Source organism: Nomia melanderi, chromosome 3 (assembly GCF_051020985.1).
Source record: "Nomia melanderi isolate GNS246 chromosome 3, iyNomMela1, whole genome shotgun sequence".
Taxonomy (NCBI): domain Eukaryota; kingdom Metazoa; phylum Arthropoda; class Insecta; order Hymenoptera; family Halictidae; genus Nomia; species Nomia melanderi.
The window spans coordinates 17,290,769-17,304,294 of NC_135001.1; the positions used below are offsets into that span (position 1 = coordinate 17,290,769).

The window sequence follows — 13,526 nt, forward strand, 5'->3', positions numbered from 1 at the left end:
AGAAAATTAATTTGTTCTTCACTGTCGCTGTAAGGAGACCATCAATTTACTTATCGATAGAACATTTAGTTTATTTTCGATCAGTTTATCTATAAACCGCTAACAGGTTCTATTGTTTAATATTATTATTTAATATGTGCGTGCGTGTTCTTTGAAATATTTTTACATCAAATATTCATCCATTCAAGAACCCAATATCAGTAATTTTATTTGCTGTATCCTATTCACATTAGCGCTAAATGGAATTGATGTAAACTGCAAACTATCTATTCAGGAACTGTTAATTCCGTTTCCCAAATCGGCTGTATACTACCTAGGGACTTGTTTATCTAATTTCTGTATGTATTACCAATGTACAATTGCAATGTACAAACCGTACAGTGATTGACTACCACGTTGTATTAACTATTGCTACATTTCATCGACTAAGGCGCATTGACCAATAACATTTACATCTCTGTTAAAGAAAGAGAACACCAACATACTAACAATCACCGTACTTCATAGTGTATTTCGTTTATATTAAATCCTTCGCTTTATTTCTTTGTAATTGTACTTATTAGAACTATTTTATCGTTAATAATTCACTGGAAACAGAAAGGTCTACATCTAGATCTCCTCGTTCTACATATATTTATGATTACTTTAAAGATTAACAGTTGACAGAAAAAACGATACTTAATTTAAACATAAAATAATTAAATACGTTTATAATTTATATTTGTTAAATTCTGTTTGAAATCTCAAATCGCAATACTGCCACGATATTGTAAGACGACAAGTTAATAAACGAAAGAAACAGAGGGAATAAATTCCAGAAGAGAGTCGCGAGGAAAACCTGACTTCGTGTATTTACGTGAAACTTCTAGTAAGGAATGCTCGCAGCGCATTGTTTCCGTTCGAAATATAATGCTCGGATATTCAACAAACCTTTCCGAAGATGGGCGTACGGATCGCCGACGTCATTTTCGTGATAGATCACAGAATGTAGCGTGTCATTTATCTCGTGCGGTGGAAAGTAATAGTGCGCCTTTTCCACGTACCACGCGCCGCCGCGGGGCGAAATTATTTTCCCGTGGAAAACACCGTCGCTGATGCTTCCGAACACATGACTGCCAGGTTCGCCTGAAAGAAAAGAAAAATTATATTTATTAATGACCGCCGAGCACGGAATTAACGCGGGCGAAACGAGAATGGGGTAGATTAAACGTGTAAACTTGTTATATATGTGACATACACACGATTGAAATGATCAATAGATCGCGAGCTCTAAGCTTATGTCAATATCACTATTGTGTGCGCGTATTACAAGCTAATAACTACAAATCTCACTGCGATTTATAGAAATCAGTGAAACAGAAACTTCCTGGTAAAAGGGAAACTTAAATAATTGGAACTGATTGCATTCATTAGAAAAATATGGTAATGAAGACGTTAAATTGATTAAAAAAGGAAAATACCGAGAGATATATCATGCGATGTAATTTTAATGAAAAGGATATGTAACTTTTAATCGGTTATATGTGTTGACATTTAATCTTTTAGTGAAATCAATTAAGTACGAAGTTCATTGAACAATTGAAGCTTTATATGTGTAGTCAAAGTGATACTACTGATGTCGCTTAATGCCAAGATAGAAGAAGTTTTTTTTATGGTAATTGATAGTTTCTGTTACTTATATCGAAAAGGTAGATATAAATATTATCTTTACATTTTTTCTTTATTTCAATTTTTCAATGAACTTTATACAATAATTGCAAAGTTTTGTGTAATAAACGCCCCGTTTCCATTTTATTTGAATAATCATTTTGCTGTTATTTTCACATAACATACCTTTATGACCTTCGTTATGGAAACCAAAGCGTTGCTAAAACAGTTTGACAACAAATACAAGAAAAATAACTAAATACTATTTTGTCAAATTTATATAAATAATACTGAACCTATTAATAAATTCCTAATAGACGACGAAAACATTAAATCAAACAAACATTTTCAGAAGGAAGAAATAGGCCATTGGAAAATAATTTCCCACAAAAGACGTAAAATATTGGAATGTAAAGGTGTTCCTAAAATAAAATTATAATTTAAAACAAATTATAAATTATTATTACTATACCCTCAATATTATACCCTCTTTGTTAGTATAAACTTGCAAACCGTCTTTTCCATAATAAACGTTAAGAAATTGCAGATTAATTGCTTGCTACAATAACTTCACATTTCATGATTTCCGTTCCACATGAGAAAAAATACTTGTAGAGGTCTGAAATGTATCTCGAGAAAACGATCGAATTAAGAAGAGGTGGATCTTTATTTCGCAGATGTAATCAGGTCGTTGGCGAACACAAAAGTGGAAGATATAAACTGTTCCAGCACCCAGCCGAAAATGTCCCTTTGCGCGCGTCAATTTCGGTAAATTATTGCACTGGAACTGAAGGTCTCACCCGGTATCTAACGTGACACGCACTTTTGCGTGCCACACCTGGATATCGCGAGAAACGTAGGAGTAGATATAACGCGCAAACTATACAGTGAAACGGTACTGCCTCGTTGAGGTCAAAGTTTAGAATGTAACAGCGCGCACTTAAGAAGCAAGCAGATCAGGATTTATATCGTAAGAAGCTCGTTGCTGTTTCAACCATTTTCCATGTTGCTCCGTATTTTTAAACGAAATAGAAGGTATATATTTCTTTCTGCACATACTAGTGCTTTCAACGCAGTACATTCTGCGGGAAAAGGCGGAGAGAACTTTAAAGTACAAATGATGCGGAAGGATCCTACAATTTGACAATCTGAAAATATACTTCATATTAAACCAGCTTACGAAGATCTATCAGTAATTGTTTTGCTGGAAGAGTATTTAGGTAAGAACAATGAGAAAGATGATACAAGTTTTAATAGATTATTGTAGTATTTAAGAGATATTAACATTGTAACGATTGAACCATGGAAATTAATCATTTAACAATAGAACTTTAAAAATTATTCCTCGTTTCTTAAAACACTCGGAACAATGGGAACAAAGCTAAGAGAATTATGTGTAACTACTTATAATTAATAGTACCTAGTAATTATACGACTGACTGACACGATGTTTCAAAGTTAGTTATTTAATTTATTTGAAACGTTACACATATGAATTAGCATACATGTATTTCAGTGTTTCTTAATATTAAATGCTTCGAGTTCGTATTTACCTACAAAATCGCATCCAAAATGTTATTGCATTTAATTATATTATTCAGTAAATGCAGACATCTCGCATCAGTTATTTAATAAAGTAATTATTTCGCTCAGACTGTTTATTTATTTGTATTAAAATATTATCTTATTTCGTGGTTAAATATGTACCATTGAAAACTGATAATAATGCTTTAACTGACTTCAAGCAATAATCATCAAGTTCGTTATGTGATTTATCACGAAATTGATAACAGAATGTACTATAAATTCAAATAGCAATACGACATCTAAGCAGTTATCCACTAATAATCACAAACTATCCCAAAATGCATTTTTCTTCTTCGTTGGTAGATCACAAACAAAAATATAAATTCCTTTTTCCTTAATTAATCCGGAAAAACTAAAATCAGAGGTACGTTTATTTGATTTGTTCCATTTTATCAGAAATTTCCTTCTATTTACTCTAGACATTTACTATCCGTTAAACGTATGAAATTCGCCAACCCACCAATGATCGCCCATACTCATATAAAACTTGAACTAAGAATTGTCGAACTTCCTCGAAAAAAGTAAAGAAACAAATGGAATTTGTAAAGTTTCAAAACCGATTCATTAGGTAAAAAGTGTGCAATACGAAGTTCAAATAGCTTTATAAAATTATTTCATTCCGTAAATAGAAGAAAATTGCCCGGAGCTTTCAGGAAACTTCTGCAAAAACGTGACTCACCAACTAAATAGCCCTGGTAAATGTGTGATGTTTCGAGGTCCTCCGAATGCCCGGAAGGGCCTTCGATAATTAGGTTATTGCTAAAGATGGTCAGGTCCCGCTTCAGTCGAATATGAAAGTCCTTCCCGTGCGAACGAAACTTCAGAGTCACAGAATTGTCGCGGGTAACCGACCTCTTGGCCCTCAGGTGACCCCGGTGGATCTCTTCAGTAGGATAGGAGAGTGGTTCATAGTGGTGGATGTATTCGTTCAGTCTTCGTGCTGCAAAAAGAACGACATTACATTAAATAGAAACTTGTCTAAAATCAAACAGTTATAAATATACACTGTCAATTATAAATATTGATACGTTGTTGGACCGTTGATTACAAATATAGGGTGCTCACGAAATTATTAGACAGGTGTGTATACGGAGAAAATGAAATTTTCATTATTTCGAAATGACAATGTTATAAAATATGACTATGAGTTAATTCTTTGGGGACGAAGATCCTTTAAAGTATACAAAACCTGCAGACTCTGCGAAACACATCGAATGATTAAATAATATTGAATAAGGTAACTATTTACTGGTTTCTCGCTGTCTGGGGAGTCAAATCATTTGTTTGCAACTTAGTATTACAAATATGAAAGTTTGGTCTCGGCAAAGTGTCGACATTCGTTCGCAAAGGGTTAATAATTTCTATAAAGTTTTCATTTCAAATGTTGTGTTTTTAATATTTTTACAGAGATTTTTAAATTCTTAAATAGGATGCTACAGATTTTTGTATATTATATACAAATGTTTGAAACAAGATACTAAAGTAATGAGAAAAATATAAGAATTAGAATATTCCGTATCATTACGTTTTCTAATAGTTCTTATCGATAAGGCTGCACAGCATGCGCAACGTTATTTCCATGCGGAAGTATGTATGCTTCTAGGTTTAGCAATATTTTTCATCAAATTAATCATCACTTGTTTCTCACTGTGTTCAAATATTCTTGTTTGTATTACTGCTTGTAACATTTAAACGGTATTCTATAAATTTAAAATCATGCGAACAATTTCTTTCGAAATAGTTCAATTCGCATTAATGTCGCAAAATAGGAAAGTGCTAAAGATTGATCACTTGAAAATAATTTAAACGCGATGTTAGATAGCACGCGTGTTAGCTGTACCGAAATTGGGGAAGAGTAGAGTAATTTTAAAATTTACGATGCTCAGAGAGCTATCGGAAAATTTTAGACTTCCACTTGCAGGCATTCCAGAGGAAGTGGGTCGTCCTTATAATAAAACAATGGACCTATGGGGAACCAGGTCATAGACCAACATTTTTCAGGCTTTGTGGAAGTCCTGGGGAACCGAAATCACCCTTAGAATAGCGGTAGCTTTGTACTAATCCATTTTCAAGGAGAGTGTTAGGGTACAACAGGCGGGAGGATGGACCAATATCTAATTTTTTCAATTCTTAGGACGGAACATTCGTAGACGAACAACAGAAACCTTCAGCAAGGTAATCAGAAATGCATTTTAGTAGTAAACCGTTCGCAGCGATCATCCTTTCAGCTTTCATGTCTTGTATTATACAGGCGACATTAGTTGATTACATTTGCTTAGTCAAAATTGAGTCACGTTCTCTGACATTCTCTTTATTTTATATTATTATTGACAAATAGTTAATTAACATTATTTTTAGCATTGGTTTTAGCATTTATGATGTAACCCTGTTCGTGGTGAAGTTAAAAGAAAATTGCCAAGAAAATTCTAAATGACATTAATTTATAAGAAAACAGGAAAATAAACAAGAATTACATACAATATTTAAATTGAAATATTTCGTAACTTAATAATTTCCTGCTATAAATTACCATACAGTACTTTGAACGAAATGCTGAACTACGTTGACTAATGTATTAATATATGATTCCATGTACAGAAGCACAGTTGATCTTCAAACGTCATCCGCGTCCACCTACAGAAAAACTACTTGCGTTAAATTATACGTCCTTCGACCTTACTCAACTTTTGCTTGCAACATGTTTGATATCATCAAAGGTATTGCAGATATTCAATGACATTCATGCAATTACCACAACAGTCAAAATAACTGGTCTCGATTTCTTTATTCAGCAATTATTTCTATCCTCAAAGCATTGAATACTCGAAATGATTTTGAAAATAGTTTCACTTGAGTACTGAATGTCTGAAGAAATTGAAAATAATCTGTCGTTACAATTTTTATAGGGACTACATATTAATCGCACTAAGTGCTCGGTAGTTCCAGTGTCGAGCAGAATACTTAAGAAATATTTAATATTAGAAATTTCAAATAATTTTCAATAATTACTTCCGAATAAATTCAAACGCATTCTGAACTTTCGCTTCGTACAGAGCTGTGGAACGTACCCGAAAATTTGGCGATGCCTTTAAGTGATTGCGCGGTTCCCGCGACTGTACCGGTACTATCTAATCCATCAAATTCATGGGTAACCGCACGTACCGCCATATAGCAGAGGCTCGTTCATAAAATACTAGAAAACGGTGGTCGTATCGGTTGCGAAATGGGATTCGCGCTGAAGGTAACGAAAGAATTGAGGTAAGTGGGTCAGAGTACGCGGCGGTGCGCGCTCTGTGTACACCGTAGGCGTAAATAGGGCAACGCGTCACCTTTAAATTAGCGCAACCGTGTAATTCGAATAGGGGGATTTCCCTTTCCCGTGATTCGGGGATAGCGTACAGTTTCAATAGTCTAATAGTTCCGCGACGAGGATCCCATCAAATTTTCAGGGTGTTTGCGTTACAATCCGGAAGGGCTTGCCCGATGGAGATAGTGTTTCCGTGTCATGGCCGCCGTAATTTACCGAATCTGTATCGCGACCGGAGGAAAAGCTTCGACGTTTGCCCCTCCTCGTCCCTCGACCGGTCGAATCAGTTTGATTTGGCGCTCCGGACAGCTTCAGGACAATTCCATTTCCAGATACGGCGGTGCCCCCTTCCTTCCCGAACAAACTTTCCTTGGGGAAAGTTCCGAAGAGTTGAGAAATTTTCAAGTAAAATTGCTCGTTGTCCTCGACGCAGGGAACATTTTTAACGAAGAGTAATTTCCTTGGACGTATCTTCTTGGAAGTCGTTATCAACCCCCTCGTGTAATGAACGTAGTGTTGCAGTAACTTTCTATAGTCATTGCACGACCAGTACACGTTCTTTCGAACGCAATAAAACAACACGCGGAATATTGAAGTGAAAATGGATGAAAATGTGCTAGAAATAAGTAATGTTTCTAATAATCGTGCTAATTAATTGTAAATGTTATTTTTTGAAGTGGGAATAACGAGGAAGTGATGTTTATAATAAAAGTATTAAATGCGAATTCAATAATTGCGGGATATTTTGTTACCATGTATATGAATTGTGTAATTGATAGTTTAAATAATATCTCTTATTTATTCAGTAATATTATGTAATCCCTATAAAAGTTGTAACAATAGATTATCTTCGGTTTCTTCAGACATTCATTACAGTATTCAAGTGAAACTATTTATTTTCAAAACCATTTCGAATACTCTATGCTTTTAAGGTATCAATAATTGCGAGAAATATCGGAACCACTCGTTTTGACTGATAAAGGGTTAAAAGTGTGAAGGATAGTAATTGTACATGAAACCACAAGATTTTTGAGAGCTAGTTCATATTCTCTTTGAATATTATTTCAGATTCCTACGATATTGCACGATTATTCCACACAATTCACTAGTAAACAAACGGAAGATTAATAACAGACAATGATAATAATTATTCTACCAATCAATAAAGATTTCTTAATACATCTATGCTGAAGCGGGTAATTGTTGCATTCCTCTGTGTACAATGCATTGAAGTTATTTAAATTGTTTCGATTAGGAATAACATTAATAACACTGCCTCAATCAACTTGAAATATAGACGCACTAATTGGATGACTAATTGTTTCGGTTGTAATAGATGAAGCAACTGTTCAGCTTGATTCTGAGCCAGAGTCCTAACCCGCATACTATGTCTGTTAAGGAATTACTCCAACATACTTAAGCGCTTAGGCTGTCTATAATCCGTCTTTCCGAAATTCACCGAATCCTTACTGTGACCACAGACTATAGAGTTAGATACTTCTACTTCCATTTTTGGCAAAACGAACATAGTGACATTCACAAAGCCTGGCTAAATGGCCTGGTAAGTGATACCCTTACTGGGTAGACGTAAGCCATTAAATGTTTCTCACAGCTGAAAACTGGTCTATAATTCACAGACTTAACCCTTTGCACTCGATACGTGACTCCCAGTCGCCAGACGATTTTGTACAATAAAATTATAAACTTTCGTATTTACCATTAACCTTTGTATACTGCGTGAATACGTGAAATTTGACAGAAAATAGCTTTGTTCCCTAATTTATGTGTGATTTCTTGGTAATTTAATCCTAAAGGATCTTGTCTACATCTAATTAGAAAGTATTGAATATTTCAAGTGAATACCTTTCGAGTGCAAAGGGTTAATAGAGTGTTTAGTTCAAATTGAATAGCTTATTAATGGTTCCTTCTACTCACGTTGTTTGTAATCCCGAGATTTAGTTATTAAATCATAGAACGAATTAATTTACAGAAGCAAACAAGCGAAAATTTAAGCATTTGTGTGAATAAGCAGTGTCACAACACATGAAGATATTTAGAATGTAAACAACAAGAAAATATTCGTGCAAGCATACATGTGACGGATGTAATCACAGAAATATATAATTAGATCATCAGGTACTTTGCTCCATACTGTTTCTTTACTTGTTCCATTGTTAAAAGCGAAAAACATACCATTCCATTCATACTGATTTTCTGGTTTTAACACGTTGTTAATATCCCATGTGACCGGTTATTATTCCGTAATTAAATATGGAAGTGGAAAAATCTAAATCAGTTTCAATATGCTTTATTTATACATACTGACTTGACATGAAAGATTCGACATACAATATGTCTTATATAGCTTTGAACATTTTGCTTTTGCAATATTCTGTATTGCGTTTCAAAGGTAGAAATAGCTAATGCAAGTACAAACACGAGTCAACTCGTGATCGGTTAACAATGTGTTAATTAACTTATGTAATGTGTACACTTCTATTTTCGAGAAACATACTACAGTTACAAAATATACTTTCATACTGCAAAATAATAGTGTCTTCTCGTATCTGCGTTATCCAACGCTTCTACCTTACAGTTTTTTCATCAAATTCCCGTATTCATTTCATCAAGAACACACAATCTATTGAAAATTATACACCAATAACAATAATGTACGATTCAAAATGAAAAAAAGAACTTCAAAAACCTACGTCAAAAGCTCTTAACACTAGAGTTACGAAACCCGTCAATTTGACGGATATTGAATTTTTTAAATATTATTTAGTAACAGTTTAAGTCGATTTTGATCCGTACAATTTTCGCGATTTATATACACGAACATTAATTATCTACAAAGAACAGAATAAAGTGTAGAATAATTTTCCTAAATCTAGTGTTAACAGTCAACAAATGACGTACGTGAAAGTTAACACTATTTCTCCCGAAGGTGTCAAAAGACACTTTCTGAAATTTTAACTTAGAATTCTTTTCTCAGTTTAACAATTTTTCCCCAATTAAATTTTCAACATTTCCTGTAGTTAATGTTATAACCATTTGTAAAGTCGAAGGTCAGTTCAGAATATACGACTAAAGTCAAAAAATAGTTTTAACTCGAAAATTCGGTAGGTATCCGTCGACACCTCGGTAGAAAGTGTTAAAATCATCGCGCAACGAAATAATCAATTTCCCGTGAAAAATATCGTTGATCTAAAATGATTTCAGTAATATAGTCGTCTATTGTACTTTTTCAAACCAAAAATTTTCATTATACTGCGCAGTATCGGCTGAACTGTACATCCTCTATCTCGCGGGGGCACGGATAAAGTCAAAAGAGTATTCCTGCCGGTTCTCTGTTATCGAATTTAGCAAAGATTGAATATAATTCAATGAATATTGGTTATATGCACTTTTCACCGTACTCGGTCAAATTGCGTCTGGCATCGATCTATTGACACGGGCTTCTGCCCCATTCTGTCCAGAGAGGAACCGGTTTCCAGTAGCTGGTTCTATTCGCAGGAAACATCACGGCTGTGAGGGGCGTAACTCGTCACGGACCGATGGATCTCCGTTGTATGGTTTATGAGCATACACGATGGACACATGGTATACGTTCGCGATCAATCTCACCTGCACGCATGCGCATCATATGTATAAAAATAAAAAAAGACCGAGGAGGAAGATTATGGAAGAAACGAAGATAACCGCCAGTCACCGGACATTCGAAAACGAAGTAGAAACAATGCAGATATCGTGCGTCGGTTTTATTATACGTTTATCATCGCGGGTTAACACTGGAACTACCGTACCAGTCAAGATGACTGGTTTCTCGACTGATTTTGAAAATAGTTTCATTCGAGTACTATAATGAATGTTTGAAGAAACTGAAAATAATCTATTGTTACAATTTTTATAGGAATTGCATATTAATCGTATTAAATGCTCGGTAGTTCTAGTGTTGATATTTTTATGCATTCGAACAATTTCCTGCTCAGAATGTAAATAAATGGGTATCCAGGAGAGCTTTTGGTTTTGTCGAAAATTGTCTTTGGATATTTAAAACTGAATTAAATTTCAATCACCAATATCATAGATTCAAATACATATTTTCTTTGAACGTTAAATCTATGATCCCCAGAAAGAGTACATATTACTGAAGCGTATTCAGATCGACAAGAAATACATATTATTATCCTCGGAACGAGTGCTTTCAATTCTCCGTAACGTGTTCTGTTTGTATATGCAAATTCTATGAGTACCATAATAAACAGAATAGAGAAGGAGATAGGAAAGAGCTGAACATTACTGAATATCTCCCGATATCGTTGCAAACCGAGGAAATCATATTATCAGGAATATGCTGATATCTCCTCAAATGATCAGAATTTAATATCGTTCCGCTCACATTACGTAACACATGATACACGATTTCCAAAGGAATTATTCCACCTATTATTTGTTTTACTCTAACACTGGCTCTATCAAATGGTCAAAATGATTCATTCCCAATTTCTTCTTTTATATTTATTGAAAAGATATAGCTGTTATTTTAAGGCTTCTTAAAATCTTATAAAATCTTAATTACTATACTTTCATAGTTTCTATAAAAAAACAACTAAACAATTAAACTGTTCGGTACGTCTACAGATAATTCCACTATTTCGTTCACAGACTCAATAAAATGCAGTTTTACAGCTGTTTAATTAATATTTTCTATATCATGTGTCGTTTACTTTTGACCAGTTAACTGTGGAATTTAGTTTAAAAAATCTCTCATTGCAATAAAATCAGATAATTAAGTTGTATACTCGTCGAACGCAGAGCAAACGCAGCTATAATATATTCTAACGTGAAACTGTAGCGAAACGAATTAGAATTATACGTTTATCGGAATAAATAAATAATTTATCGTTGAAAAAATCAGTAACACTCTGTGTTTCATGATTAACTGGTTAATCATTTTTCTAAGTCTACCTGTCGAAACTCTTGGAAACATAATTAGTATGTACTCGAGAAAATGTTGCCCCTTCACTTTGTCAATTTCCAGAGGATTTCCATACGAATCCCTACGCAGTCTAGCTCTCGTTAGTTCCCGTTAGGGCGCATTTAGGGAAGTTTCGTCCGTTAAGACCGACGTTATAGTTCCCGCATATTTTCAAGCATACCGGGTCTCCTCTCGGCGAAAACTTAACATCTAAAACTGCCGAGTAATTGGAACGACTTATTTCTAAGCTTTTATACAGATTAGAACAATATATTTCTCGAGATTCGATAGGACCATTATTTCTGTATCTGCACAAATACATAAATGTTCAAATTTCTCGCGAAAGCCTTGTCATAATTTAAATACCTGAGAAAAATGCGTCAATTTTATCAGTTTCATTCACATGTGTGCTTTGTCAAGATATTTTTAAAATAGATTATATTATTATGTTATTTTCAATATTATTAGTAAGAACAATCGTTTGCACTCTCTACAAACTATCTATTTTTCAAATGCATTTCAAATAAAATATCGCAATAATACAGTGTTACCGAGGAAAAAATGCAAAAGAAATTCGAAGTGGAAAGGATTAATGTCCTTGTTTACGTAGTTCGCTGGGAGCTGAGAATTTACCAGTGTGACTCGGGGGTGAAAATAGCGTTGACTTCGCGCACGTCCGATCAGTCCCAGGAGGAAGGACCCATTCCGTTTGTACCGGGACTCGTCGCGTTACTTGATTTACGCGATCATCCTCACTCGATACGGGATTCTGGCTAAACGGGAAGAAAGATGTGCGCCTCTTGTTGTTCGTGCAACTGACGTCGTTACGAACTTGGCTCGAATATTACCGAATAAGATCTGGGATAAACGCCAGGAGCTCGGGAACAATCTGTCCTGCGTACAAATCGCTTCGAAAACGTAAAGTGACTATTATTCGTGCACCGCGAAATATTAATACCCATAAATAGTTCACTATTTCTTCGTCGAACGGAAACTACTACGCGACGAGAATAAGTCTTAAACATCAACAAGTTCATCTGCAACTAAACTTTGAATGCAACATGTACCTTGAATAACAAAGCAGTGACAAAAATTAATATTTACTGATCAAAAATGTTTTAGTTAAATGACATTGGACGAAGCTGTTTATTATTTTCATGGCACACAGAAGAAAAACTGAATATTAATGTCTTACCCAAGATTAATGAATTAATTCAAGTGTATTTACCGGTATGTATATAATACCTTAGATTCAATATTCGTTTCCTTATATATTCATAGAAGCAGTAATGTATTTGATTATATAATTGAGTATGATATCCGTGGCAGCATCAATTACGTCATACTTGTATTTATTACAATATAATTCGACTCAGATAATTATCATTCGTGTACTACTGGATTCACGTGTGTTTTCATGGTTGCCTCATCGCCATAGCAGGCAAAGGATTACCCGTGACACGAGGTACGATTGATATTATAGTTTAATATAGCTTACCATGTTAACGGAAAGCAACGTAATGCTGAATATATTGCATTAATACAGAATAAAATAAAATTAAATACCTGCAATACTGAGTAACGGAGATTGGATTGATTTACATAGAAACGCAGAAATTCGTACAATATAATTTACAACTGATTATTTCAGTGACAATGATGTTAAAGTCTTCGATTGACCCAGCTCATCTCTTTATTTAAACGTTAATGAAAATATTTTAAATTGGAAAAGTCGCAAATTTTACAAAGGCTGGAAACAATATTTGAATTAGGAACAATTACGAAATACGATAATGACCATTAGGCGAAAATTCAGCGTTTAGCTGTTAAAAACCGAGTACAACGCGTTGTAAAATAGAATTTTTCGAATTATTAAGGGAAACAGGAAAAGTAAGCAGTGCATAGAAGTAAGCAATAATAGAAACTACCGATTACAATCTAGAGGATAATCGAATAACAAGGGACAATGACGATAAGTTGATTATAGGAAAACCTAAATTATAT

General features: G+C 34.3%; 1 protein-coding gene across 3 annotated transcripts in view; it reads right to left on the reverse strand.

Annotated features, from left to right (window-relative positions):
* The window catches only part of kuz (zinc-dependent metalloprotease kuz), a 163,626-nt gene that overhangs the window by 30,202 nt on the left and 119,898 nt on the right, over positions 1 to 13,526 (reverse strand). For all 3 annotated transcript variants that reach the window (XM_031982006.2, XM_031982005.2, XM_031982004.2), the window contains exons 2-3: positions 3,914 to 4,174; positions 931 to 1,125 (exon numbers count right to left, since the gene is read on the reverse strand). In XM_031982006.2, the coding sequence (XP_031837866.1) occupies positions 931 to 1,125; positions 3,914 to 4,174 (456 nt within the window). The remainder of the gene's footprint in view (positions 1 to 930; positions 1,126 to 3,913; positions 4,175 to 13,526) is intronic.